Source organism: Chrysoperla carnea, chromosome X (genome assembly GCF_905475395.1).
Source record: "Chrysoperla carnea chromosome X, inChrCarn1.1, whole genome shotgun sequence".
NCBI lineage: Eukaryota > Metazoa > Arthropoda > Insecta > Neuroptera > Chrysopidae > Chrysoperla > Chrysoperla carnea.
The window spans coordinates 32,611,024-32,637,303 of NC_058342.1; the positions used below are offsets into that span (position 1 = coordinate 32,611,024).

Genomic DNA, 26,280 nt, shown 5'->3' on the forward strand with positions numbered 1-26,280 from the left:
AAGCTAACTAAATCAATGGTAAGTTCAGGTCCAGGGGAGGGAGTAAACATGTATCCTGACTCTATTGATTGGTTTTTAATTTGTTTAACAGTAACCCAACAGCAGCATTTTACTTAGAGCTGAGCTCTATTTCAAATGGAGGAGAACTGAAAATTTTATACCCTATATATTTGTAAGATGTATCAAGGTATACCAAGTTTAATCCCAAGTTTGTATCGCTTAAAAATATTGATGCTACGAACAATATTTTGGTCTAAGTGTTCATAAAATCACCTAATTAGTCCATTTCCGATTGTCTGTCTGTTTGTATGTCAACACGATAACTAAAGAATGAAAAGAGATATCAAGCTGAAGTCAATTGGAACTTGGGTCCGTTGGACCCATCTTGTAATCTGTCAGAGATAGAACAAAAGTTTAAATGTAAAAATGTTCCTTTTAAAAAATAAACAACTTTTGTTTGACACATTTTTTCGTAAACATATTTCGTATTGCATATATTTTAAATTTATACGTTACATCTATTATGTATGTGTTTGTTTGCTTATAGCATATACTATCTCCTTTGAGGAAGTGAGAAGAAAGATATACTCTTTTTACTTTGTGTGTAAGAGTAGCCACCTTTCTTTACTTACAAAACGTAAAAAAACAAATGATTGCGTAATCAATATTGTCTACACATGATATTTCAACAATTAACTCAGTCAATTGTTTGTTTTCACTTGTTTTAATGATAAATTTCTCTCATTTAACGTATTTCTATTTTTTTAAACTTTTTTCTATGTGAAAATAAATAATCTAAAATTTGTCTTATTTAGTCTAGGACTCTAAGCGGTCACTTAGGCTACCTAGATGGTAAATTCGGCCCTGTTCTATTATTTTTTGAAAGTGATAATATAAAAACTAAATTGAAACAGTTTTTAAAATGGATTGTTTATAAAGGGGGCTCTTAAAAAAAACAATATTTTTATAAAAGTGTTATGAATTGAATAGGGTAGGGTGGACAAATGTGAAACAAGTTATGTAAAGCACACCCTTATTAAAGTGGAATTTATTGATTTTTCCAGCATGTGCGTTGCTCGCGCTCTTGTTTCATTCAAGTGTAATGTAGTTGCTTGTTATTACAATCACATCAAAATATTGTAAGAAAAATATTTCCACAAAATGCATTTTATTTCAACATATCAAATTTTTTTTATAACCGTTACGGCAAAATTTTGAAACTACATGAGAAAATGGAAAACTCATAAACTGTGTAAAACTTATAGTGAAAATATGTGTAGTGAAAATTTTAGTGAAAAATGGAAAATGCGGGGGTAGTGACTTAAAATAAAATTTTCTTTAAAAAAAAAAAAATTGATGCTGACAAAAAAAATGGAGCCATTTACTGGTATTTCTGAGTGTTTGATTTAGAATTTAAGTTTTTATTTCACAAAAAAAAAAAAAATTTGTTAAAACGGAACCCAAAAGCTGAGCTTAGGCCGCGTATATTGGACGCCATGTGTGACTCAGATGTTGATGATGAGGCTTTCCTGACAGGTGATCGCAAAAAAAAATTTAAAACATTAATTTTACTAAGGAATTCAAAGTTGTTTTACAATAATTTTCAAAATGAGGCCGGCACTATTCAAAATTAGGTTTTAGGTCATTTCATTATTTTTAATCGAAAAAATACACACGATAACATAATCATTCAAAATTTTTTTTTTTGGTTTTTTCATTTTTTTCTTTTATTTGAGACAAATTTTCAAAAATTTTTTTGGTTTATTCACTCAAAAAAAAAAACAACAAAAAAAAAACAAAACATTTCATGCTTTTTTCTCTTGGGTTCAAAACACCAGTTAATTTAATTTTTCGTTTTGCATGATCATTTCATTTTCGTAATGTCGTAACTATGGTCACAAAAATAAATTTAGAGGCAATATATATTTCTTTTATGTGTCAAAAGTTGCCTATAGAAAAAAACATAGTTACAGCATTGTAAAAATATTCATTGGTTATTCCATGCCAAAATTATCTGCAGATACATCAAATTTTCAAAAATTGTATCCCTTTTAATATCTGACCACAAATTTAATTTGGACAAAAATTAAATAATTATAATATTCTGTATATATCGAGTTTTTATTAAGAATAACATTTTTTCTATATCTCATAATTTTTTACTCGTTCACAAAAATTTCATTGTCGTTTCTACAATTTGGAGATTGGACGGATATTTTTTGGAATAGTTGTTGAATTGCCCCGGAATAACTTTTTGTCCTAGATTTTTGTACTGTTTGGGTCAAAGCTATCTTATATTTAGATTATATTAGATTTGATTTAGATTAGATTAGTCTTAGCATAGATAATTAAACATAGAGAACGCCATAGCCCAAAATTTCCGATATGATGAATGAGAGAGAAGACTGCCAGTTAGTTCCTATGTGTCCTTGTCTAATCTATATGTCATTGGCTAGATATTGTTTACATTACACAAAATCTGTATGCATCATATGATTATGACATATAGATTAGACAAGGACACATAGGAACTAATAGGAATAACTCTGAAGACTAGCCTGGATAACTTTGAATTAGATAGTCCAAGAAAGTTGATAAATTCAGAGTCATTCAGACTTTTTCAGACTTTCTAAGACTTATCAAGATTTATTCCTTCTTCAAATATTTTTTCCACCAGGGTCGATCCAATTGAAGAATGATTTTACTCTTTTTGAAAGCCATGTAGGGTCGTTTCCCAACTTTAGATAGAAATGTCCAGTCTTCAACTGAGCAGCAATATGTTTACGTGTAGTGGAGGCAAGTTCCGAAGTGCCTGGAGTAATTTTGACCCAAAAAATGGATCCATTTCAAAATAATTTTTAATTTAAATGTGGTAAATTTGTCATGGAATAACTTTCGAACACTCGAACAGAAAAAAAAACATTTTTGTAAATTTCGTAAAAATTTGAATGCAACTCAAAGTAAAATTGATTTGTAGATTTAAAAGAAACAAATTTTGATTAGTAGTAAAAAATAAAATTGTTCGAAATATATGTAGAATAGGTTGGACAAATTTTTATCCCATATTGACATGCGTGTAAAAAAACAACAAATTTCATTGTTTCATTTAGCGTATCATAAACATGGTCTAAGAGCTTTCAGCTACAAAAAATTACGTTATCGAACAAGGTTGCCAATTTGTCATAACATCCTGTAAATGTTGAGTGGTGAGTGAAATATGACTAAAAAATACAAAATTTCAGGGGAGCAATGTTTTTAACCGAGGTTTATGGAAACTTTGTAGCTCGAGGCAACTAGTTTCGAGAAATTTTCCCACTTTTTATCAATACCGCTACCTTAAGCTTAAAATTAATCAAAAAAAAAAACTTTGCCTATACGAGAGACCGAACTCCATGTAAATAGATGACTGTCACAAATAAGATGTTAGTAGTGTTCCTTTTGCCCCGGAATAGTGGAGGGAGTAGCGCGTAGTTGATTTTAAAAATATGAAGAATTTTTGTAATATTTCGTTTGTATGTTATTTATTTCGTTATATTACTTGCTTACTTCACTTCTATTTATTATACTATATTCACATCGGTGCAAAAGGAACAATAGCGACGCTAGTGGTTAGGTTAGTTACAAGAAGTAACTATAGCTTCTACGATTACGTTATGACTTTGGTATTCTTCTCTAGGCTCCATGATTAGAGTTTTGAAAAAAATATTTCGAACAAAAGGCCTTTTTTTTTCTATCCGACACAATTTTCTAAAATTTCAAAGAAAAATTGGCTAACGTGATAGGAAAAAAACACGATCAGCATTCGATTTTTGATTAATTCTAAGCAGATGTTCTGATCGATTGTCAACTTAAAACGAAAATAACGTATTCTTTTGCTGTGAGAACTCATAGGCTAAACAATTCATATTTAGTTTGTTCAACATTCGAAAAGCCTCTTAAGTAGGAATTATCATGACTGAACAGGAAAGCTCATTTTTTCTAAATATCTCCTACATCGCTGATTCAAACATCCATCGATAGTTGCGATCGTGGGTTGTAGACGGGAATCTTGCCTATTATGATTATTCCAAAATCAAAGAGCGCTTTTATTTTTTTTTGTGTGTCATCAGGTACATGAAACCATGGGTTTCGACCATTAAGAAACTACACGATTTCGTATACCGTAAGAATGAAAGAAAACACGTGCTCTTCGAATGTTTTGATAATCATAACCGGCTAGTGCTCCGTCTATTGTATTATTAGACATAGATAGCTTTCTTGTTTTTTAATATAAATTCAACTCAAATTATTATTTTTGAGATTAGATATCGAAAATAATCAAATTCTTTCTAGAATAGATGACCATTTTAGAAATGTGTTCGTATTTAAAAACAACTCTCCCAATTTTGTCACAAAACTTCATTATTATGTGTTTATTCCAAAATCAACACCCTCCCCCTTAATTTTAAACTCCCGGTTGGGGTTGGCATGCAATTACATATAATATATCAACAACTCGAAGCTACTGAAATATTTCCAATGTTCTATCCTTTCTAGCGTTGAAAACCTTTTCAAAATATTGAATGACTGTTTTCCATCGATTTTCTAGGAAACTATGACCTAGAGAGATGAAAAATTTGATAGTTCTTAGGTTTTTTGATATCCGATTTTACTTCCTTCAGTACTATCAAATTTCTATGAATTTATACGCTATAACTCGAACCAGAAATTCGAAGTTATTTGCAAATTTGCAATTAAAAATCAAGGAAATGTCGTTCAATTAGCGTTTTTAAGATCTCTAAGCTCTTAGTGTTTCCTGCAATAAGCGAAGGAAGCATCCGTTTAACATGGCCCAGTCACCTGACTCTTCATCGTCTGACGAATGCTACCATGTCAGAGGAGATGAATTTGAGTCAGCCTCTCTTTGACGACCTGTATGACCTAAAGTCCGTTGACGTCAAAGCACTCCTGCAGTCCTGCTGTTCTTAAACAACTCAAAATGGTTCATGGAGTAGTGGTCGGGGATGGTTCAACTTTTTTTCGGTCACTGAAAGCTTGTCCCACCCCAGGGCAGCCATTCTACCATAATCTACACATAATAATGATGTAAAGTTAAGACGAGTTTCGAAAAAGGTCTATAAAACATCTGCATAAAAAAAACCGTACATCGATATCCAATCTCCGAAACTCATATTGTTTTATTCATTAACTCAATCATTTAGTGCGAATTTTTTGTAGAAAATATATATTGCGTTCGCCTAACTAAATTAAAGATTTGCAGTAATCTTTTTTTGATTTGATTTTGTTCGAATTGCTAGCAAGTAAATTATAATTTTTTTTTTTCGATTTTTTTTCTAATATGTGTATTTTTGAATAGTATTTTTCATTATCGAAAAAGCTGTCTAGCTATCTGTGTTTATCACTTTAAAAATAAAACTAAGCATCGTTCATCCCCCCCTCCCCCAAGACTAATTGTTTTTTAACCCTCCAAAAACATTATTTTCAAAAACAAAATTGTTGTAATCGATCCTACTTTCAAAAAATTAAGTACTTCTTCTAAAAATTATCCTTGTTTGAGGAATAAATGAAAGCTTGATTAATAAAGTACAAGCTCGAACTCCTAAAGACCAACTTGGAAGAACAATCCTTTGATATTCCAATCCCAAAATCGAGGCAGGGACAGCGTTGGTTCACCAATCTGAATTTGTTACCCTTAACCCGAGCCTTTGATTGCCAACCGAAGCGCTTTTTACTTGTACCCAGGTTTGAGCCAATATTTGACACTCTCGATATTGGTGCAAAATTAGGTAAGTCTTGATTTCTAGACTTAAATGAATACTGGCACAGGTGTCGCCAAGAGGGGACAGTTAAGGGCAGCTATCCTCGTCTATTGAGAGTAACATTTCCTTTATCAACTATCTTCATGGTGTTCAAAAAATGTAACTAACTTCAACATGTAGTTTTCGCGTCACTCTCTGTGCGCGCGCATCATAAAAATAAAGAAGTATATTTTCAAAAATTTGTGTTTTGCACACTTGGACTAAAAACAGGGTACGCTCTTGGAGAATTACAACAAATTTGTTTAGAACCTGGTTTGTTAGAATAAAGTAATTATCGCTTAAAAATTAGTTAGCGTACCGTACCGTTTGTTGAATGCCACATTGTACTGAAAAAAGCAAATATTTTAAAATGTATTTTTTAGGAACGGAAAGCCCACCAGTGGCTAAAAAAAGTTTATACGAAAAACACGGTGTTGCTGTGTGCTCGCAAAATAAGGCGCTAGTGATTACAGCGGCTGTATTTATAACAATATTCGCTGTGTCAATTATCATCGCTTATACAGGGCCCCAAAGTGGTAAGTTTCTGTACCTCGGTATGACCAAAAATTTAATGAAATTATTAAAATTGAATAAAATTTGAATGTGATTGAGAAAAATAAATATTTTATAGAATGTAGCTGTGCGGGAGAAAAACCATCAAACTTCCAAGTCGAAGAGTATGATTCATCCAAGCCATTTGTGCCAATTGCAACAAATGGCCAAGTATTCCCATGGAACAATATTCGTTTACCACATTTTATTCGACCATTTCGATATAATATTACAATTCGGCCAAACTTAACAACACTTGAAGTGAAAGGTAACTTTTTCAAATTTTTCGAAACATTTTACAAAATTTTCATATTTTTTTCGAAATTTTTTAGGGCAAGTAAATATTGAATTTCAAGTTGATAAAGATACAAATTATATTGTATTCCATAGTAGCCAATTAACAATTACGGATAAAGTAAGTAATCCATTCCCAGTATCCCTTAATTTTAGTCCAGTAAATAAACCGGAAAATACTGCAAAATGTTGAAAACTATCAGCTAAGTGTTCCTTAGACGTTTAGAGCAATTCATCAATACTAACCTCTGCCTTCATTTTAAAATTGGGGAAGTTTAAATCCCCCAAACCAACCCCACAACAAATACCCTATCAAATGAATACTTTGCCTTCGGAATTGGCTCTAGCTGGGTTTTTTTGTCGTTGATCACGAACCTGGGGTCTAACCCTGATAGAAAAGGCTTCCAGTAAAGCTACGTGCCATTTTTGGCCAAACTTTTTTAGGCAAGATTTCAAAAAGAAATTTAGACCGTTATCAAAAATTCTTTTTTTGCGGCAGGTTTTCAACATTTTAAAATATTTTCCAGTTAATTTATTCATTTGACTAAAAATTCAATTTATGCTTTCAATTGTAGTTACTCCAAGATCGAAAAGGTCCAATAAAAATAGCAAATCTTCTAGAATATCCACCAGCTGAACAAATGTATCTTGAAGTTAAGGAAAAATTTCGCAAACGCGAAAACTACACTTTAAGTTTAAGATACACGACTACCTTACAAAAGTTACCAAGAGGATTTTATTTATCCAGTTATACCGCTCCCGATGGTGTACCAAGATTTCTCGCAACTACAAACTTTGAGCCAACATATGCCAGATCAGCATTTCCATGTTTCGATGAGCCACACTTAAAAGCACGATTTAAAATATCGATATTTCGAGATCGATTTCATATTGCCTTATGTAATATGCCTGTTTTGAATACGGAAGATACAGGATTCTATATGGGAACTGGATTGGTAAGCTTTTGGAAGAAATATTTCTTAAATCGTGTTTCGATTAATTATGTTATACTTTTAGCTTCGAGATGTTTTTCAAGAATCTGTGGAAATGAGTACATTTTTAGTCGCCTTTGTGGTATGCGACTATTCGTTTGTAACCAGTAAATCCGAAAATGAAGTTCCGGTTGCCGTGTATGCCCCAAGAACTTTGCTAAATCAAACTCATTTTGCTATGGAAATTGCAACCAAAACAATTGATTTCTTTGAAGATTTTTTTATGGTCTCATACCCATTACCAAAACAAGGTAATTATCATGAAAAATTGATGGAAAATTTTTGCTGGATCTCGTTTAAAACATGCTACTGAACGGTTGCCAAATCTTTGATCGGAGTCCAGAAACGCACTACGAAAATCGAAGACTCACAACCGGAGATTTGGCAACCCAAAAAAAACTTATTTTTCTTAAACTTTCTAAAAATACACAATCTTTTCCCTTCAAAATTGAATTTTTTTTAAAGATTTAATTGCCATACCGGATTTTACAACTGGTGCTATGGACAATTGGGGTTTAATTACATATCGCGGTAATGGATTGTTATATGAAAATTTGGATACAACCGCTTTGGATCATCAAAGTATTGCCATAGCAGTAACGCACGAATTAGCCCATCAGGTAATTTTCAGAATTTTTCTTTCTTGGATAAAAATTAATAAACATGCTTGTAGTGGTTTGGAAATTTGGTTACGATTCGTTGGTGGAACGATTTATGGTTACATGAAGGTTTATGCCGATTCCTAGAATATTTAGCAGTCGATAATATCTATCCAGAATGGGGCACAATTGAACAATTTATCCTAGATAAAACTCAATCTGCGCTACAATTGGATTCATTGGCGAATAGTCATCCAGTGGCCGTACAAATTAATAAACCCGCGGATATTGAAACGTATTTCGATTCAATGACATACAATAAAGCGGCTTCTATCTTAAACATGTTAGATCAATTTTTATCACGTGAAACTTTTCGATATGGTTTACGAGATTTTCTAAATCAATATCGTTATGGTAATGCGGAAAGCAAAGAACTTTGGACTGTCATGACTCAAAATACCAATTATACCATGGAAGTTAAGGTAATCAAATTCTACATATGGAAGTAACTCTGTTTAAAATGTAGAATATGTGTTTTAGACCATTATGGACACATGGACCTTACAAATGGGTTATCCATTAATTCGAGTTGCTCGAAATGAGAATGTTATATCAATCACACAAGAACGGTTCTTGTTGTCTGCGGAATGGAACGAAACTCGATCTAATTATACCGTTAAATCAATATTCGATTATAAGTGGTATGTTCCATTATCATATTTTACAAATTTGGATCCCGAGGAACAGCATACTCTATGGTTAAATAGCACCGACGGTAAGTTTTTAGTCAAGTAATTTGCTTATTAAATCGAATAACAAATTTTTGCTTTGGTATTTGATAAAACTTTGTTTATAGGGTGAACTTGACCCAAAAATCTCAAAAATCGAGTTCATTTTACGATTAGGCGAATAGTTTCTGAGAAAAGCGATATTTCGGAGCAATTTTCGACGTTATTTCGAAAACTAGGTGTCCAATCATTAAATAAATACGATTTTTGTAATTTTTGGGTCAAAATTACCTTATATATTGAGTTTCATCGAAATCGGAAACAACAATTTATTTTCGATTTATTGAATTTTTTTTAAGGGGTACCCCTTAGAAAAAATCGAAAAAAACGCGAAAAAATTTTCGCTTTGGAATTTGATGAAACTTTGTTTCTAAGGTAAACTTGACCCAAAAAATTCAAAAATCGGGTTCATTTTACGATTGGACGAATAGTTTCAGAGAAAAGCGATATTTCGGAGCGATTTTCGACGTTATTTCGAAAACTAGGCGTTCAATCATTAAATAAATACGATTTTTGTATTTTTTGGGTTAAAATTACCTTATATACTGAGTTTCATCGAAATCGGAAGTATCAATTTATTTTCGATTTATTGAATTTTTCTTAAGGGGTACCCCTTAGAAAAAATCGAAAAAATCGGGAAAAAATTTTCGCTTTGGAATTTGATAAAACTTTGTTTAGAAGGTAAACTTAACCTAAAAAATTCAAAAATCGGGTTCATTTTACTATTGGGCGAATAGTTTCTGAGAAAAGCGATATTTCGGAGCGATTTTCGACGGTATCTCGAAAACGAGGTGTCCAATCATTAAATAAATACGATTTTTGTAATTTTTGGGTCAATATTACCTTATATAGTGAGTTTCATCGAAATCGGAAATAACAATTTATTTTCGATTTATCGAATTTTTATTAAGGGGTACCCCTTAGAAAAAATCGAAAAAAACGGGAAAAAATTTTCGCTTCGGAATTTGTTAAAACTTTGTTTATAAGGTAAACTTGACCCAAAAAATTCCAAAATCGGGTTCATTTTACGATTGGGCCAATAGTTTCTGAGAAAAGCGATATTTCGGAGCGATTTTCGACGTTATTTCGAAAACTAGGTGTCCAATCATTAAATAAATACGATTTTTGTAATTTTTGGGTCAAAATTACCTTATATACTGAGTTTCATCGAAATCAGAAATAAAAATTTATTGCAACAAAATCCGGGATAATTTGAATTTTGATCCAAATTACTTTTATTGTTTATAGGAAAATTAGAAATCGCACCTGAAGTAAAATGGATTAAATTTAATATTAAACAAACTGGATTTTATCGAACAATGTATGACGATTCCCTTTGGATGAAATTAATCGAAACATTATATGAAAATCACACTGCGTTTAGCGCGGCTGATCGAGCCAACTTAATTGATGATGTATTTTCCTTATCAAGGTAATTTCCTTAATTTTGCTCAAATGTTTCTCAAACATTTAATTGAACGATGACTAAATTTTTTTTAGAGCTGGTTTAATTAATGCAAGTGTCCCATTAAAATTATCACTGTATTTAACAAAGGAACGAGAATATGCGCCCTGGAAAACAGCGGTTAATCATTTACAAACATGGAGTCGATTTTTAACCGAGTCCGCAGCATATAAATTATTTATGCAATATATTCGACAACTAATTCAACCGGTTACGGAATATGTCGGTTGGATTGATACTGGATCCCATATAATGAAGTAAGTCGACCGAGGGGGGAACACTTTTGATTTTGAGTATTTAGAGTTCAAGGGGATTCATCTAATGTTAATAACTGCAACTGGAGAAGAGGAGTGGAGTTTTTCCACCAGGAAATATTGCCTGAATTATCTACCGTTACCACTAGAAAACTTTTCCACCTTCACTCCATAAATTTGTCGACGATAAGTCATTAGTCGAATTAAACCGGGAAATGTTAAAAACCTACCCGACAGAAGCGATTTCAAAATTTCTTTTTTGGAGTTTACTCCTTAAGGTTTCTTTTTACGCAATCTATCGTGCGTAATTTTCACTTTTTAGTAACGCGCCTGTATAACTAGTGTCCTATCGACAAAGCATCTATTGTTTGAAACTGACAATAACCTGACGGGCACAGCACACTATACAACACTTAAGGAGTGAACTCCAGTCGTACGTTGGAGCTGACACCCGCAAAGAAGACTGCTAGGTTCCATGTGTAAATTTGAAACCTCCTTATTTTTCCTTTTTTCCACAGATTATTACGCTCAAATATTTTATCGCTAGCGATTTTAAGTGATGTAGAAAGTACGGTTAAAGAAGCACGCACACGTTTTAATAAATGGATGACAGATCAGTATAAAATTTCGCCAAATTTAAAAGAAATAATTTATTCGGCTGGTATCAAACATGGCGGCCTACAAGAATGGCAACACTGTTGGAAAGAGTATAACCAATCGAAAACGACAAAGGAACGTTTAGCGTTAATGAATGCGTTAGGTGCAACATCAGATCCATGGCTGTTACAAAGGTATCTCTAATGCTTACAACTTTTGTTTGAAACTTTTATCCATAAATGATTTTGATTGATAGGTATTTGTTGACATCCTTAAATCGGGACATGGTCAATGTACAGGATGTCAAAGTTGTGTTGTCATCAGTGGCGACAAATCCAAAAGGTCAATTGTTAGCATGGCGACATTTGAAAGCATATTGGTCGGACATCCATACGTTATTTGGTAATGAATCCCAAGCATTAGGAAATCTCATTTCAACAGTTACTTCCTATTTATCAACGCCTTATGATTATCAAGAAGTGAGTGATTTTTTCAAAATAGAACTTAAGATCCTTCGGCAGTGACGTAACTATAGGGTGGCAGGGCTGGCAAAATCTCACGGGCCCCCGACCCAAGAGGTCGCGCACTCAGAAATAAATTTTTGACTTTGTACCTCAGGTACAAGCAAAATAAAATACTCAGTTTTCCAATTTCAGTGTTTTGCAGCCTTCAACTTTTCAAATTTACATGACACAGATTTATTTAAAAAAAAGCTCTAGAATTTGTTGATATATATAAAAAAAGACATACCTGAATCATTTTCCAAGGAAATTCTCAGTTTTCGGTCCACTTTCAGAGATGAAATAGAAAAGTCTTCATGTATTAGAGACCTTGCTGATTTATTATTAATAAAGAATCATTTTATGTCCTGCAGCTTTCTTGAAGTATGCACTGCATTCATGTTATTTGTTACAATTCCTGTGACTACACGGGTCCCAGATGGTATAGTTACACCACTGCCCTTCGGTCCCTTCAATGCGATTATAATTAGGTTTGATTAAATATTTGTAATAATTCTTGTTTCAGGTAATGTCTTATTTTGAAAAAATAGATATTGGGCCAGCGAAAATAGCGTTAAATCAAAGTTTAGAAATGATACGTCTAAATATACAATGGATGAACCATAACGAAAACGATATATCAAATTGGTTGAAACAAAATCAAATTTAGACTAAATTTAAAAAAAAATTTACAAAAATGGGATCAACTCTTGATTTTCATATCGGATTTTCATCTACACATCAATCACAATCTGTATTTATTAAGTTTTCATAAATAGCCCAGCAAAACAATTTTCTCTTTACTCAAAAAAAAAAAAACATATACTCAAAATCGATTAAAACGACAAATCGCTTATTACGACCAATCGGCAAAATCCAAACTGAATCCAAATATATCGGTTATAATAACTGAAGTGATTTTATATACAAGTTACAGTAAAGTTGATTGAACTTTTACTGTAACATTGACAAATGAAAGTTTACTCTATGATTCTTGATACTATAGATACTGAATGTACAGTTTCTAATATAACATTGAAGGTGGCAGCACTTTGCAGTCGTTGTTTTACCACAACAATAACATCGGATAAAATAACGCCCAATCGTCATTAGAATTACTCGTCTATAACGATCATAATTGTAGGTCCCTTCATTGTCGTTATAATTCATTTTGAGTATATTTGTATATTTCAATTTGAAAAAAATTACGGTTTTATCCCTATCTCTTTTAAAAAACCTTTTCACACCGAAATCCTAAAGAGTAAAGACTGTTTTTTCTAAACAATTTGGAAATAAATGAGTTAGAATGTTGGTAATGAAAAAAAAAACGGATTCAATTCCCCTCTCTTTCTGAATTGGTTGGATCCACTAACATCCTAACCATAATTTGTTGGCCTTAACAAATATCATTAAAAAAATTATCTTATTCATTTTAACTTTAAATTCACTCTGAATTTTTCAAAAATGTCTCGAAAACTTTCATAAATTAGGATCTCAGATCATTTTTTATAATTCAAAAAGTGGGATTCGATTAAAATTTTAAATTTCGTGGATGGCATGATAGAAATCATGAACACCCGAAATGTTCTGCCAAGGCACAAAAAAGCCTCTAGTTGTTACTTACAAATTTAAATTTGAGTCCTAGCTGTTTCGTCACAAATTATAAAACGCACACAAGTGATCCTAACCGGTCTTAAGTATCCGAATCCAGTGAATGAATTGTAAACGATCCGTTTCTCCAAGGATTTTCGAGGTTTCGATATCATCAGCTCTTTTCAAGTTGATGAAGTTGAATGCTATAAAATTGCAGAATTAAGCTTCTTGTTTATTACAATAAACGAAAAGAAAATAGTTTTGACGCATACGTAACGTAACGCATCATATTATTAGTTCTATTACTCGATACTAGATGGTTCTGTTCCATAAGTATAAAGTATTTCATCAACTGACTGAATAATAAACTGAAATAACTGAAAGAGCCTAAATTTTCTGGCCCTGCTCTAAAGTATTTAAAATCGCCAGGAGCCACTCAGATATAGTTTTGGACATTTTGAAAAATTTCGAAATATATATGTTTACTATCTACTTTCTTAAAAATTTCTGTATAAAATTTGATGTTTTAAGTGTAAAGAAAGACTTAGATAAACATTCTTAAAAGTATGCGGGGAAATATATTCTAGGAGTGTTTAGAAACGTATACTAAATATAGTTAGACTTTACGCACATTTTTAGATGTCTAAGAGTTTATTTATGTATCCATGTTAAGACAAGTCATAGATTTAATCCTTTTTTTCAAGGATTAGATTGTGTGATTTTATTTTCAATTTCAGGCTGTCTAATTTTCTTAAGTATAAGAATGGTCGAAGACTTTGATTACTATACTGTCATCCCGTTTGACCACTGACCACTTTTTAAATTTTCCCTAAAATTGTAATTCACCTGGAAAATAATCGTTTACAAGCAAAAAAAGAGATGGTCGTCTGAACATATCTTGTGGTTTGGGGGATTATTCAAATTTGCAAACTAACGTGTTGCGTCTTGTATTTTTCGCACAACTTTAATAGTTAAAAAATAACCACCCTTAGCCTGTATGACTTTTTCCCTTAAGAACCAAAGATCAAATCCATTTTTATACTTGGATGTTAGAGCCAAATTTTTATGTCTAATTGTCTATATTAATTATGTTCATTAATCACTATTGATTTCTCTTGGACCCATTTCACCACTAAAACTTTTAAACTGCCCACAAAAAAATTTCTATAATAATTCACAGAATTGAATGGTGTTCATTTATATTTTTAAAATTGGTGAAATTGGCCCTTTTGAATTTGGCCAAAGAAAAAAAAACGGAAAAAAGATTTCAGTTTCATTGACGCATTAACAATAAACGACGCCAAGCGTTAAACACGGAAACCAAACGAAGTCATATTATAAACAAGCGAGATAGATCAAAAATACTTTAACGCCATGAAGTGACGCATGCGCAAAACGATCACACTAGAGTCCTGCGTCAACAGAGTGAGAGGATTATATCGTCTTCAAAGTGACATTTTCAACTGTACCTCTCATTCTACTGGCAATGTGATAGTATTACATACATGATTAGATCATGGAAACCAATCAAAAGTCATGTTAGTTGTTATCTATAATGCCTCACTGAAGCTGAACCTTAACCATTTGAAAATATGACGAACAAAAGAAAAAATTCAAAAAGCACTAGAAGCAAATCACATATTATAAAAAAAAAAAAATGAAATTCGACATCGAATTCTTTTTTTATAACTGTAAGGGGAACGCCAATTAATTCAAGATGAAAATTATTTTCTTATATTGAACTATCTTCTATATACAGTCCAAAATCGGTTACCCGATGAAAAATGAAAGTTCGATCCTCGAATGCAAGCTGAAATATCAAAACTTCGGGTTGGGATGTATCATCTCGACGCTCAACCTTTTGATATTCCAACTTGTTTTTTGACAGTCGAGGATTTTCTTCAAAGAAGGTTGATTCTTAGTAAGCAAGCATAATTGTAGCCGATTTTAACTGTATGTTCAATCCTTCATCTTGTCTTCTTCACACCACTCGGATAACGGTTTAATTAATGAATTACTTATTCTAAGATTATATTGTAATATTTTTTTCTAGTAAACAAAAAATAAATTGTCAAAAAAAAAAACCAAATGAAACATTTCATAATGAAATTTTTAATAAAATGTATTTCAGAAAGAAACCAACTGTCATTATTATTCACATTTACTTCTTTGTCGATTTATTTTTACAGGTTTCCTAACAATTCATACTTTTCCTTGATTTTTTGAGTTTACTCCTTAAGAATCGATTTTCATATAAGGAGCCGGTACGTTTTTAGTAATGCGTGTGTATAATTTGTATACTTGTGTGCTGTTAACAAAGCATCTGTTGTTTGAAACTAACAAAAACCTGACGGACACAGCACGGATAAGCTAAAACTTTCTGATGCTAAAACAGGTTGCAGCACAACGGTATATCTATAATAACTCCAGGCCCGTGTCCAAGAAAGGAGTTTTGGGGGTCAAAACCCCTTCCATTAGAGAATCTGTCCACATAAATTTTGAATTGACAATATAGTCCTGTAAATGCACTTATTTATGGATGCATTTCCATTGACGAATCAAATATTCATGGATATTTTGAGCTCGCGGTACATTCTTTGGCTTTGTCTTTGAGTCTTGGCGAGGCTATCGAACTAACTGATGCTGCGAAACATATTTTGATTGAAAGAAGAGTAAATGGCGGAGAAGAGTTAAGAAAAGTTTTCAAAACAAGGAGCGATATCTGCGATCAATACAACAAAGAAGTGCGAAGCCAAGGATTAACGAAGACTAAAAAAAATAAGAAAAATCGACGCCGTCTGATTTTTACATTACCTAGGAGGCCTGAAGGATTGCATTGCCTATGGGTGAAAAAGAAAATTGGAAATTTAAAAAAAAAGTTGAAAATAGTTTGATAACATTTAATATGATTTCAAAAAACAATTAATATTTTGTTAAATAAAAAATATTTTTTATATAATAATTCATCAAAGACAAACGTCTAAACGTTTTAAATATCACTGAAAATGGTGTCTAAGCTTTTGCCTCCATACTGTATTTATGTTTCCCAACTTCTAACCCGTTTTGATCACACAGTTTACTAAAAAATCATTTATACTCCTAGAAAAATCACTTATACATTCGTTTTAAATATTTATCCTGTCTCTAACTGAACTTATGCCTAAATTAAGATATTTCTCTACCATAAAAGTTGCTACCTATCCAAAACGAGCCTCAAATATCAGCATAAAAGACACCATTATTACAAATAACTATTTTGTTTTACTCCAATCAGATAAACCACATATATGAACTCCAAAAATCTTTCAAAACATTTAAAATTTGGATGGAATACAGGAAAAAGCACGCTAAATAAAAAACTGTCTGGTGATAGAAAATTCATATACTGTTTTATCTAAAATAGAGAGTGATTCAGAAGCTATTCTCACAATTACTTCGACTCTATAGTCAACGATTTGGTGTGGGGATTCTAAGATCCATCAATCCTGGAAGAAATCCCGGCAGAATCCTATGGCTTCATTTGATAAAAATCTCTTACCCAAGAATGCCTCGCCTTCGAGTGATAGATTGCTCTCAAGGAGAGCACTAAGGACCCTTTGGTCTAGGTGCTTGGGACCTATTTGAGTTCCCCTCGAGGTGAGGACGATTTAGACATATCCCATCCTTATCAATTATTACTATTAAAATCATACCCAGGACCCCGTACCATTTCGTTAGGAAAAAATGAGAATAACTTCACTATAAGAGTCACTAGTTTCGAAAAAAAAAAAACTATAATCGAATATTCGAATATTGTAAACTGAGTTAGCACCAACAACAAAAATTGGATTCGTAATTATTGAAAACATAAAAAAATTTTTATTTGGTTTTTAGTTTTGTTTTTATATTTGTGAAATATAAATTTGTACAAAATGATCGTTAATTATTACAAACCCTTCCCGACAGTCGAACGTGATCAGTCGCGAATCTAGCATAATTCTTCAGCTGGATCCGCGCCTGAATTTCATTAAATAATATATATTAAACTACACAATTCCAATAAATAGATTCACATTCATTCCACATACAAATTTAATAATTAATTTTTTTAAACGAGATTCAGGGTATTCAGATTAATTATAATTAATTCGGTCCTGGTTCTAGCCGATAATCCGAAAAAAATTGAAAAAAAATAAGTCACACATGGTAAAATTTCGATAGCTAAGAAACATCTTACTGTTTGACAATTGGCCAATCGAGCTCTCTAAATCTATTTCGTCAATTTGGCCTTTTATGGATGAAGGTGGGAAAAGCGAGCCCCTAACATATAGTCTAAGTAGATTGTTGCTCCTAAAAGGTGCGAAGGATCATCGTACGAAGGTCTATTTTTCAGAGAAAACGATCATTTCAGAAGCCAGGTTACAATTAGAGGGCACAGATCCTATCTAGGTTTTAGAAATACGAAATTGAGTGACGACAGATATTAACCACTAGTTTCAAGATTCTACGATTTAAAATTACCTTCAACTTAACCTGAATTTAAAGAAATCAGATAATAGATTACATTCAAGTAGGAGACCCTGCAAGATACGAAAATGGTTCTCCTCTGAGAAAGATACAATCCCATCTTAAATAAAATTTTACCCTCCATTAAGTATTTTTCTAAAGCCAATATCACACTAAAATCCTCTCAAAGACAACAATAATATTAAAACAAATAATTTGTACTACATTAGGACAAATTTTTGTACAAAATCACATAGAGCATGCGCATGCGCCATTCATAAGTTTAACATTGAATAATTTAAAATAAAATTTTACTTATACACCCGGTGTAAAATTATATTCGAGAAAAGTTTAGTTTTGGGAACTTCTAAGACTTGTTTGGTGTCTAGAAGTTCTAAAATTGAAAAGGGTCAACAATTTCTAGAATGCAGAAGCGAGATCGTTAAAAGTTGAACGAGTTTCGTCCTCTGATAACGGTTTTCTTATAAAATGAACCAGAACTAAAATTTTTGGTTAGGAAATAAAATTAAAAAATAAGAAGAGACTATAAATTTGTTGTGTCAGTGTGTCAGTATGTCAGTACGTTCTGGAATGATGTTTGAACTAGTTAATCTCGCATTAAATCAATTGGCTATCTACTCCTTTCAATATCTTCAATAATTCCACATAATTTTTGGCGAGTTTTCTTACTTATATGGTTGATACATGCGATTAAACCGTACATATGTTTTGCTGAATATTCCTGAAAATGCGAACAAATTTTCTGTGTTAATTTACAAACAGTTTGAAAAATAAAATTAATTATACGACCCATAGACGTTCAAGATAATCATTTTCATAATCGATAAAATATTTTAATCTTAGCATCTGTCCAGGACAAGGCAGACTTAGACCATAACAACTAGAGCACAGTTGAGAAGGGTGGTGTAACTCTTGACAGGAAAACCCCACAAAATTAATTCGATTCCAAGCGATAAAAAAAATTTTGAACGTATATGAGCGGATTTATCAAAATACATACCGTATGTTCCCTAATAAATTGTTCAATAGAATTTTCTGGTAGATAGTATGCTTTAATATACCATTCGACGTAATCTCGATGTGGCATCGAACGTATTTTTGTTGTTTTTTCGAAAGTGGACATAAATTGAGTAAAATCTAATTGCATTAGACCACGTCCACCATTCGAACATTTCTTGGCGTTGCTAAAACTATTCGAAAAATTAAAATTTAATAAAAAACGAGAACTTTATCGAATTCGATTTGTTCTTACCCTTCGACTAGTGTATGCGTAATAACATGTGCGACACTCTCCCAAACACAATAATAAACATCCGAAGGCATTTGTAATTTTTCCTCAATATCTTCTAAGCGCATTGCAAATATTTGTACTTCCTAAAAATAAATTAATTAATGAATTATGAAATAACACCGTTATTCGTTGCATCAGATTTTGCATACTCGAAAACTTACTCGAAGTAGTACATCAATATATTTATTGTGCTCGGACATAACATCTTTCACTTCCCAATTCACTTTCGACATTGATAGTAATGTTTGTCGTAAATCAAATGATTGTGACGCAACCGCCATATAAATCGGTTTTCGTAAATCTTTTGCTACTGATATTGTCTAAAAAGGACACAAAATATTACTTCCAATTTTATAATTCAAGATTAAGGGTTACTTTAAAGTACAGTGGCGAATTTATTAAATCAGTGCTCCTTCTCGGGTCATATCTTTATATGGATGGGTCAAGGGCCGGAGATCTATAGGGTCCGGGGGTTTATGGGCCCAGAATAATATGATAAATTCCTTTTGGCCAATATTCGATGGGTTTTTAATCATACCGAGATGTGTAACACGTAAGATTACGAAAGACTATCTTCTCAGATAATCCGATCGTATTACGATCTCTTTATTAAATTAGCCACTGTTTAAGTGTCTAAGTGTTATCCCAATTAGTAGCTTACCTGATTATAAAAATGACTAATTGTATGAGAATGTTCTGGTGGTACTAAATATTCTAAATAGTTTTCTAAATGTTCAAATTGTTTCGCTAAAAAAATTAAACTTTCAACAGCAACAATTCGTACAGTTAAACCGTATAAATTTTCTGGTGAATTAATTTTAACGCACGTATTTAAATACGGACATTGTACATTTAACGATTGTAAATCTTTCGGATTATTTTTCGTTTCTTTTAAATGACTGACTGATGATGTTGATAAATTTGAGGTATCTAAATCATTTAAATTGGAATCCGAATAACTTTCTGTATTTGATTTGATCAATTGTTCAGATATTCGTTTCAGAACAGCATTCAATTTTATTGAGTACAAGCTTCCACCACCAACGGACTGAAAAAAAAAACAGCTTACTTAACCTCTTTAATTAGAAAAAAAAAATAAAAACTAAACTCGTATGGCGTAAACAGTTAAAATTAATTGAAAGTACGTCTATGGTTTCATTAAATATTTCTTTTGAAAAAATGAAACAAGTCCTGTTCTAGAATGTTTTAAATTTTAATGAATTTGGGAAATGCCAGGGCTGTTTTTAATAATTTTTGAAATGGAGAAACTTACAAGATCTGAAGTAAAGCATGAATTCACCGAATACAAATAATACTCAAACAATTGAGTCAAACAATAAAAAATATCCAAACTAATTGGCTGTAATAATTTCGACATTTGTAAATATTTTCCAATTTGCCTTAGGACACTTAACGTTGTATTTGTTAATAAAATATGACGACCGCTTGATTTTTCATGACCATGACGATGTTTTCGAATTGAATGATTATTTTGATTTGTGGACGTTTCATTTCTAAAAACAAAAATATTATCAGATAAGTTTCAAAATAAAATGGAGGATTTATGAATATTTTACATCATTTGAGTTTCGTCAATAAATTCTCTGGTAACTTCTTCATTTTCTGAGTCTGTATCCGTTTCTGTGTTGTGTAAGGCATTTGGATCATCATCCTAAAAAAAATTAAGGTCAATATGAATATACGACGAGAAACTTGAATGGGGAGGGAAGCAGGAAAAGCTGGCTGTCTTTTGTTTTCAATCAATTGAAATTTATTTGAATTTCACTTGTTTTCAATCACTTAAACAACCTGATGCGTATTACAAAGTCACGCCACGGCCGATTATTAAGCCCCGCCCAGATAGGCGTCGTAAATTGAGAAACGGGCGTTTATAGTTCGGCATAGGAGTTTCACGTCCTTATATATTTATATATATGTTCTTGAGTCAACCATTTGTCAAACTTGTACAAATTTGTTTTTCCAAAAAATCCTTTTTGGTTGAAACGAGTTTATCTTATAGACTCCTGGGGCGAAGATAGAAGGCAGGGAAGTCTCGAAAACAGAAAATATTTCCGTATCGCTGTTAGATTCGACAGAATCCTAAAATTATCTAAAATAAACCTATACTCTAGGAATGAATAAACTCTACCACAACTTACATGAATAGTATCCGATAAAATATTCTCATCCGTCAAGGTATCATCGAATTTAATATCGAACGGTGTATAATTAACATCGAAACGTATAAAGTATTTATCGGATGTGGTGCTCCCTTCCTGCGAATGATTCGATGCCAAATCATTTTTCGATGTACTCGTCGAAGTCGACGTCGAAACAACAGTACTTGTAGATGTTTTTTTATCCTTAAAATGTTTGAGTGTATGACGTAATGATTTAAATTCCTGTAATTGTGATATTTCAAAATTTGCTTTGACAGGACATATTTCCCACATTTCATTCTCAAAAAATATACGTAATTCTTCTAAACGTGATGAATGGTAATTTTGTAAGTAGCTAACACTTTTACGACGGATTGCTTCCTGTAATTCTTCTGATTTACTATCACAAAATTCTTCACCAATTTTTATTAATCTAGAAAGAAAATTTCATTCGTTATTGCGCTTGGGAAATGTCGCAAACTAAATTCAATTACGAAAAAAAGTATCAAAATCGCCTTCACAATATGGGGATCGCTAATGATCCCACTTGTAGAGCTTGTATAGAGGATGATGATACTTTCATACATGTTATTTGCACCTGCAGAAATCTGCAGGGCGTTAGATTTAGAATGTTCAGGTCCGAAACCTTGGATCCATCTATCCTGGAAGAGATTCCGACGGAACAGTTGAGGGCTTTCTAGGTGGCGTCTGGCTTCGACAGAATCCTTTTTCTTCATCTGATTTTAATAGCACCTCCTACCTGAAGATTCCTCGTTTTCGGGTGGCAGGCGTTCTTAAGGAGAGCACAGAGGACTCTTGATCTAGGTGCTAGGGAACCACTTGCGGTACCCCTCTTTGTCTTATTATTATTATACCTTCATTTACTTGACTAAGATCACAAAAAGCGAATAATTAAGCGACTTAAAAACTAACCTATGTAAAATGCTTAAAATTTGTACAAAATTCTCAAATTGAAAAACTTCTAAATTGGCATTTATTAAAAATGTGGCAACTTTTGATTGTATATCGTTCCATAATTTCACAACACCATTTTCCAATTTTTGTTTAATGTAATTTTGATTGAGTGTGTCCTCAAAATCGGGTGTGGTTGGTGAGCGTGGTGAATTTATTGAATTCTCTGTTGACGATTGACGTGACGATGTTTGTGTGTCTTGGAAATTGAATGTCGGTGACATTGACAAACTCTGATGGTCTGGTTTTGGATTTAAATGATACTGTGATATTCGATAATAGCTGGTTATTATCACCCAAAAACTTTTGCATAAATCTATTAAACACGCTAAAAAATCGCCGGTTGATACATACTAAAACAAAAATATTTTTTTAATAATTAATAAGTGAACAAGGTCGTGTTTAATAATTATACCACAATTAGTAAATTCTTTAAAAAACAAGTGAAAACAAACAATTGGCTGAGTTAATTGTTGAAATACCATATACAGGGCGTTCTGTTATTGACTGCAGATCGTTGGCCTACAGAATAAGCTCATAAAGGCGAAGGGAAAAGTTTTTTACCAATTTTCGATCTGAGGCCTACTTTAATAGATAATTAACCAAATAAATTAATATAAAATTAATACTAAGTAAATAGTTTTATCGAATCACAGTTCACTTAGATATTAAAGGCAATACCAACCTATTACATAAACAAAGTGAGCTTAAGATTTGAAACTTCATGCGTACAAAGTTCAATTAACTCAAGATCTGAAGCCGGAAGCCCATGGAGAGCGAAGAGCGTTTGTTAATTGGATTTTGGAACAACGACAATTGGATGTTGATTTTTGGCGACGAATATTTTATTTGATTAAAAAATAATTTGGAATCAAACTTACTTGACATAATTGCTTATACTGTTTTTTCTCGTTTGTCAAATCCTGTAATGTTTTCTCGTTTAATAAAGCATACTTATGGATCACTTTAAATGCACTGTTGTGTACCGCTGTTGTAAAATGCATATTTAATTGATCGATAGCCACACGACCATTTTCCAATTTTTTGTATGCACTTTGCAATTTTGCGTAAACATCTTCATCAAAATTATAACAAATCTTTAAAACAAAAAAGAAAATTAATTAGAAAATATTATTAGAAATTATAATAGAATCGAAAAAGGTAAATCGATTTGAAAAATCATAATTTTTTTGTTTATCCACTTGAGCTGGTATCGAACGCTGGTCTACGGTATCGGAGTCCTGTGTTCTGCCGCTAAGCTACTGGATCTCTAAGGAAAAGCATTAAATATTTAAACCACTTACATTTTCCAAAGCACTATCCAATTGATTTTCGCTAACTTCAAGTGTATCATGAAATTTTTTCGTTAATTCAGCAATACATGAAAAATGTCGATACAATGACGCAACTGTGAGGCGTTCCTTCAATAACAAAATTGCTGTTAAATAATTTCCTTCGCGTAGCAATTCCTGTAGATGTTCTTCAGTTTCATACTACAAAATAAAAATATTGCGTTCATACAAAAAACATTCTGACTGTCATTTTAATAGGGCTGCCACTTTTCTCGTTATAACACGCCCAAAAAAACCCTCCTCCTAGAAATCCCCTCCAAATTACAATAATCAATCCTCGTTTTTATAAAATTGATGCCCATCTCTAGGTAGCAGCCCTAGATTTAACATAGATATTGAATTACCAATGTTTTAATCGTAATTAAGTAATGCATCAATCCTTTGAGTATCTGCCGTTTACGATAGTTAGCCAGGACACCTAAACTCGAAGCGAATTGATCTTTGGCCGCATTCAAATGTGTTCGTGATTGTCGACATGTAACAACAGCCTCCTGTAATTTACTCTGTAATGCAATTACATCACGAAACTGTTCTTGACATGAAGTTTGCTGCTGTAGAATCATATTTAATACTTTTTTCGATACACATTGCTGTTGAACTTTTAAATTTTTAAATTCATCTTCTAATTTTGTACAATCTAATGTTGTTGATGGTAATTTCTGCAAAATATAGTGTAAATAATTAAAATTCTATAATTTTTAAATTGAAATTATTAACGTGTTGCTCTCACTTATCCCCCTCCCATAACACTCAAATTACGGGGGTGGGATTGTTTTACACAAATTTAAATTTTTTTTGTCTTGATTCATTGAGTGTATCAATACAGATGGCCATGAATTGTAACTCGTTCAACAGTTTTACAGAAATCTTTAATTTATGATTCAAAATGATGCTCATAGATGGTGTAGTGAAATGTCATAGACTAAATTTATCTTTATAAATTATAGCTCATGTGTTATTATGATGTATAAGCTATATTATTATTAAGTTTCATTCAAATCCATTCATTAGTTTTTGCGTGAAAACGTATCAAACATACAAACAAACAAACATCCTTACTTTCACGTTTATAATATTTAATATATAACGCACTCATAAAAGTTTTCATTTCAAAAATTATCCTGGTGGGAGCAACAAATCATACTCAGAAACTAATCAAATTTGAAATAATGTTAGAATCGTTTCTCTTCATGTGAGTTGTATCAAAAATTTTCGTGGATGGAAAAGATTGAATCGCAAGAAACAATTTATTATGAACGTTGTTCAAAAGCATGTATGTTTTCATAAAATAAGAAATAAAACAAACCTGTAAAATAAATTTGGATGCATCAAATGATGAATCCTGATTAAAATAAATTTGCTGGATAGAATCCAAAATGAGTTGATCATCGGGACGCAACTCATCATTGACAGTTTTACTATTTATACTTAAAATTTCATCAATTTGACTTGCTCGTTTCTTGACAGTCGTATTGGTTGTATTTTCATGAAAATATACTTCATCGTGAAAACCCATTGATGGTATTTTCGTATTTGACATTTGCTAAAAAGAATATTTTTTTTGCATTAAACAAACAAAATAGAAAATATAGGTTTTTCAATAATGAATCTTTTGTACCTGTTTATTTAAAAATCCAAGCACTTTATGTTTGATTTCATCCATTTTGTAAAATTTTTTATGGAATCACTTGGAAAATATAAAATAAATATGTGAAAATATAAAATTTATAATTAAATGAAAATGTCATAAAATGACATTTTTCATTTCCATTATTTTTTTCCCGTGTATATCAAAATATTTTTAATATGTGTACCGTGTACACATCGTAATAAAGTCGAGGTTTTTTTTTAAACATTGACTATATTTACACTTATACTCAGTTATAAACGTCAAAAGTACAGTAAAAAAAATTGAACCAACCAAAATATCTAGGTCAAAGGATAGTAAAATAAAAATTAAAAAAATTGTGTGTGTCAGCTCCGACACACGATTGGAGATTACTCCTTAAATGTTAAATAGTGTGATATGTCCGTCCAGGTTATTGCCAGTTTCAAATAATAGATGCTTTGTCTGTTATACGTACTATATGTACTATATTTTTGTGCTGTATAATTTGTGCTGTGTTCGCCATATTATTGTTAGTTTCAAACAATAGATGTCTGGTCGCACGATAAGTTGAGCATCAAAAACGTAACGAAGTCATTCGATCACTAGATTTTACTCCTCATATTAAAATCGATTCTTAAGTAATAAACTCCAAAAAACTGAACCAACCAAAATATCTTAAACGATATCATTACTAGCTATTCTGCCTAGTGGAAGTCATTTTTATTAAAATTTCATTTAAGATCAAATAAAAGTTATTTTTGATCCAAATATATTTTAACACCATAGAAACAAAATAACAAAAATTGAAAATTGTTGTTTACCGGAGATGCTAGATAGAGAAGCTCTTAGCTGGAAAACCCAATAATTAGTTGCCCTCAAAACGAGGTTCGTAATTATTTATTTTTGTGGTTGAAACATAGTTTATTCAAAATGGACAACTGACAATCTGTCAGTTCCAT

General features: G+C 31.9%; 3 protein-coding genes across 7 annotated transcripts in view; 1 reads left to right on the forward strand and 2 right to left on the reverse strand.

Moving 5' to 3' along the window:
- The window catches only part of LOC123302709 (E3 ubiquitin-protein ligase HUWE1), a 37,249-nt gene extending 25,140 nt beyond the window's left edge, over positions 1 to 12,109 (reverse strand). For all 4 annotated transcript variants that reach the window (XM_044885761.1, XM_044885759.1, XM_044885756.1 and 1 more), the window contains exon 1: positions 12,090 to 12,109. The gene's annotated coding sequence lies outside the window, so the exon portion shown is untranslated. The remainder of the gene's footprint in view (positions 1 to 12,089) is intronic.
- LOC123302725 (endoplasmic reticulum aminopeptidase 1-like) lies at positions 1,175 to 12,618 on the forward strand. 2 transcript variants are annotated; one of them, XM_044885790.1, is made up of 14 exons: positions 1,175 to 1,387; positions 6,182 to 6,334; positions 6,430 to 6,618; positions 6,683 to 6,765; positions 7,220 to 7,600; positions 7,662 to 7,887; positions 8,102 to 8,256; positions 8,310 to 8,717; positions 8,776 to 9,010; positions 10,272 to 10,455; positions 10,524 to 10,745; positions 11,261 to 11,533; positions 11,596 to 11,818; positions 12,366 to 12,618. In XM_044885790.1, exons 1-14 carry the CDS (start codon positions 1,357 to 1,359, stop codon positions 12,507 to 12,509), a joined length of 2,907 nt encoding a protein of 968 aa, XP_044741725.1. In that variant the 5' UTR covers positions 1,175 to 1,356; the 3' UTR covers positions 12,510 to 12,618. The 2 variants fall into 2 exon arrangements, with proteins under 2 accessions (XP_044741725.1, XP_044741724.1); XM_044885789.1 differs by lacking the exon at positions 1,175 to 1,387 and adding an exon at positions 1,412 to 1,536.
- Positions 12,619 to 16,934: 4,316 nt separating this feature from the next.
- On the reverse strand, positions 16,935 to 25,420 carry LOC123302722 (syndetin). The gene is made up of 14 exons (XM_044885785.1): positions 25,331 to 25,420; positions 25,019 to 25,255; positions 24,057 to 24,371; positions 23,665 to 23,853; positions 23,242 to 23,457; positions 22,322 to 22,713; positions 21,389 to 21,821; positions 20,807 to 20,901; positions 20,503 to 20,743; positions 19,891 to 20,277; positions 19,391 to 19,549; positions 19,191 to 19,312; positions 18,939 to 19,128; positions 16,935 to 18,659 (listed from the first exon to the last, which is right to left on the reverse strand). The coding sequence occupies exons 1-14, from the start codon at positions 25,373 to 25,375 to the stop codon at positions 18,549 to 18,551; spliced, it is 3,132 nt and encodes a 1,043-aa protein (XP_044741720.1). The 5' UTR covers positions 25,376 to 25,420; the 3' UTR covers positions 16,935 to 18,548.
- Positions 25,421 to 26,280: the final 860 nt, after the last annotated feature.

What these genes read in the sequence shown, in the direction of transcription:
- LOC123302725 (XM_044885789.1), top strand. Translation starts at nt 1,497, where the DNA reads ATGTGTGACTCAGATGTTGATGATGAGGCTTTCCTGACAG. An exon ending in TCTATATGGGAACTGGATTG is followed by an intron (nt 7,601 to 7,661) that starts GTAAGCTTTTGG and finishes TTATACTTTTAG; the next exon opens with CTTCGAGATGTTTTTCAAGA. An exon ending in GATGTATTTTCCTTATCAAG is followed by an intron (nt 10,456 to 10,523) that starts GTAATTTCCTTA and finishes AATTTTTTTTAG; the next exon opens with AGCTGGTTTAATTAATGCAA.
- LOC123302722 (XM_044885785.1), bottom strand. Translation starts at nt 25,375, where the DNA reads ATGGATGAAATCAAACATAAAGTGCTTGGATTTTTAAATAAACAG. An exon ending in ATTTTAAGCATTTTACATAG is followed by an intron (nt 21,822 to 22,321) that starts GTTAGTTTTTAA and finishes TTTTCTTTCTAG; the next exon opens with ATTAATAAAAATTGGTGAAG. An exon ending in AATTTATTAGGGAACATACG is followed by an intron (nt 18,660 to 18,938) that starts GTATGTATTTTG and finishes TCGCATTTTCAG; the next exon opens with GAATATTCAGCAAAACATAT.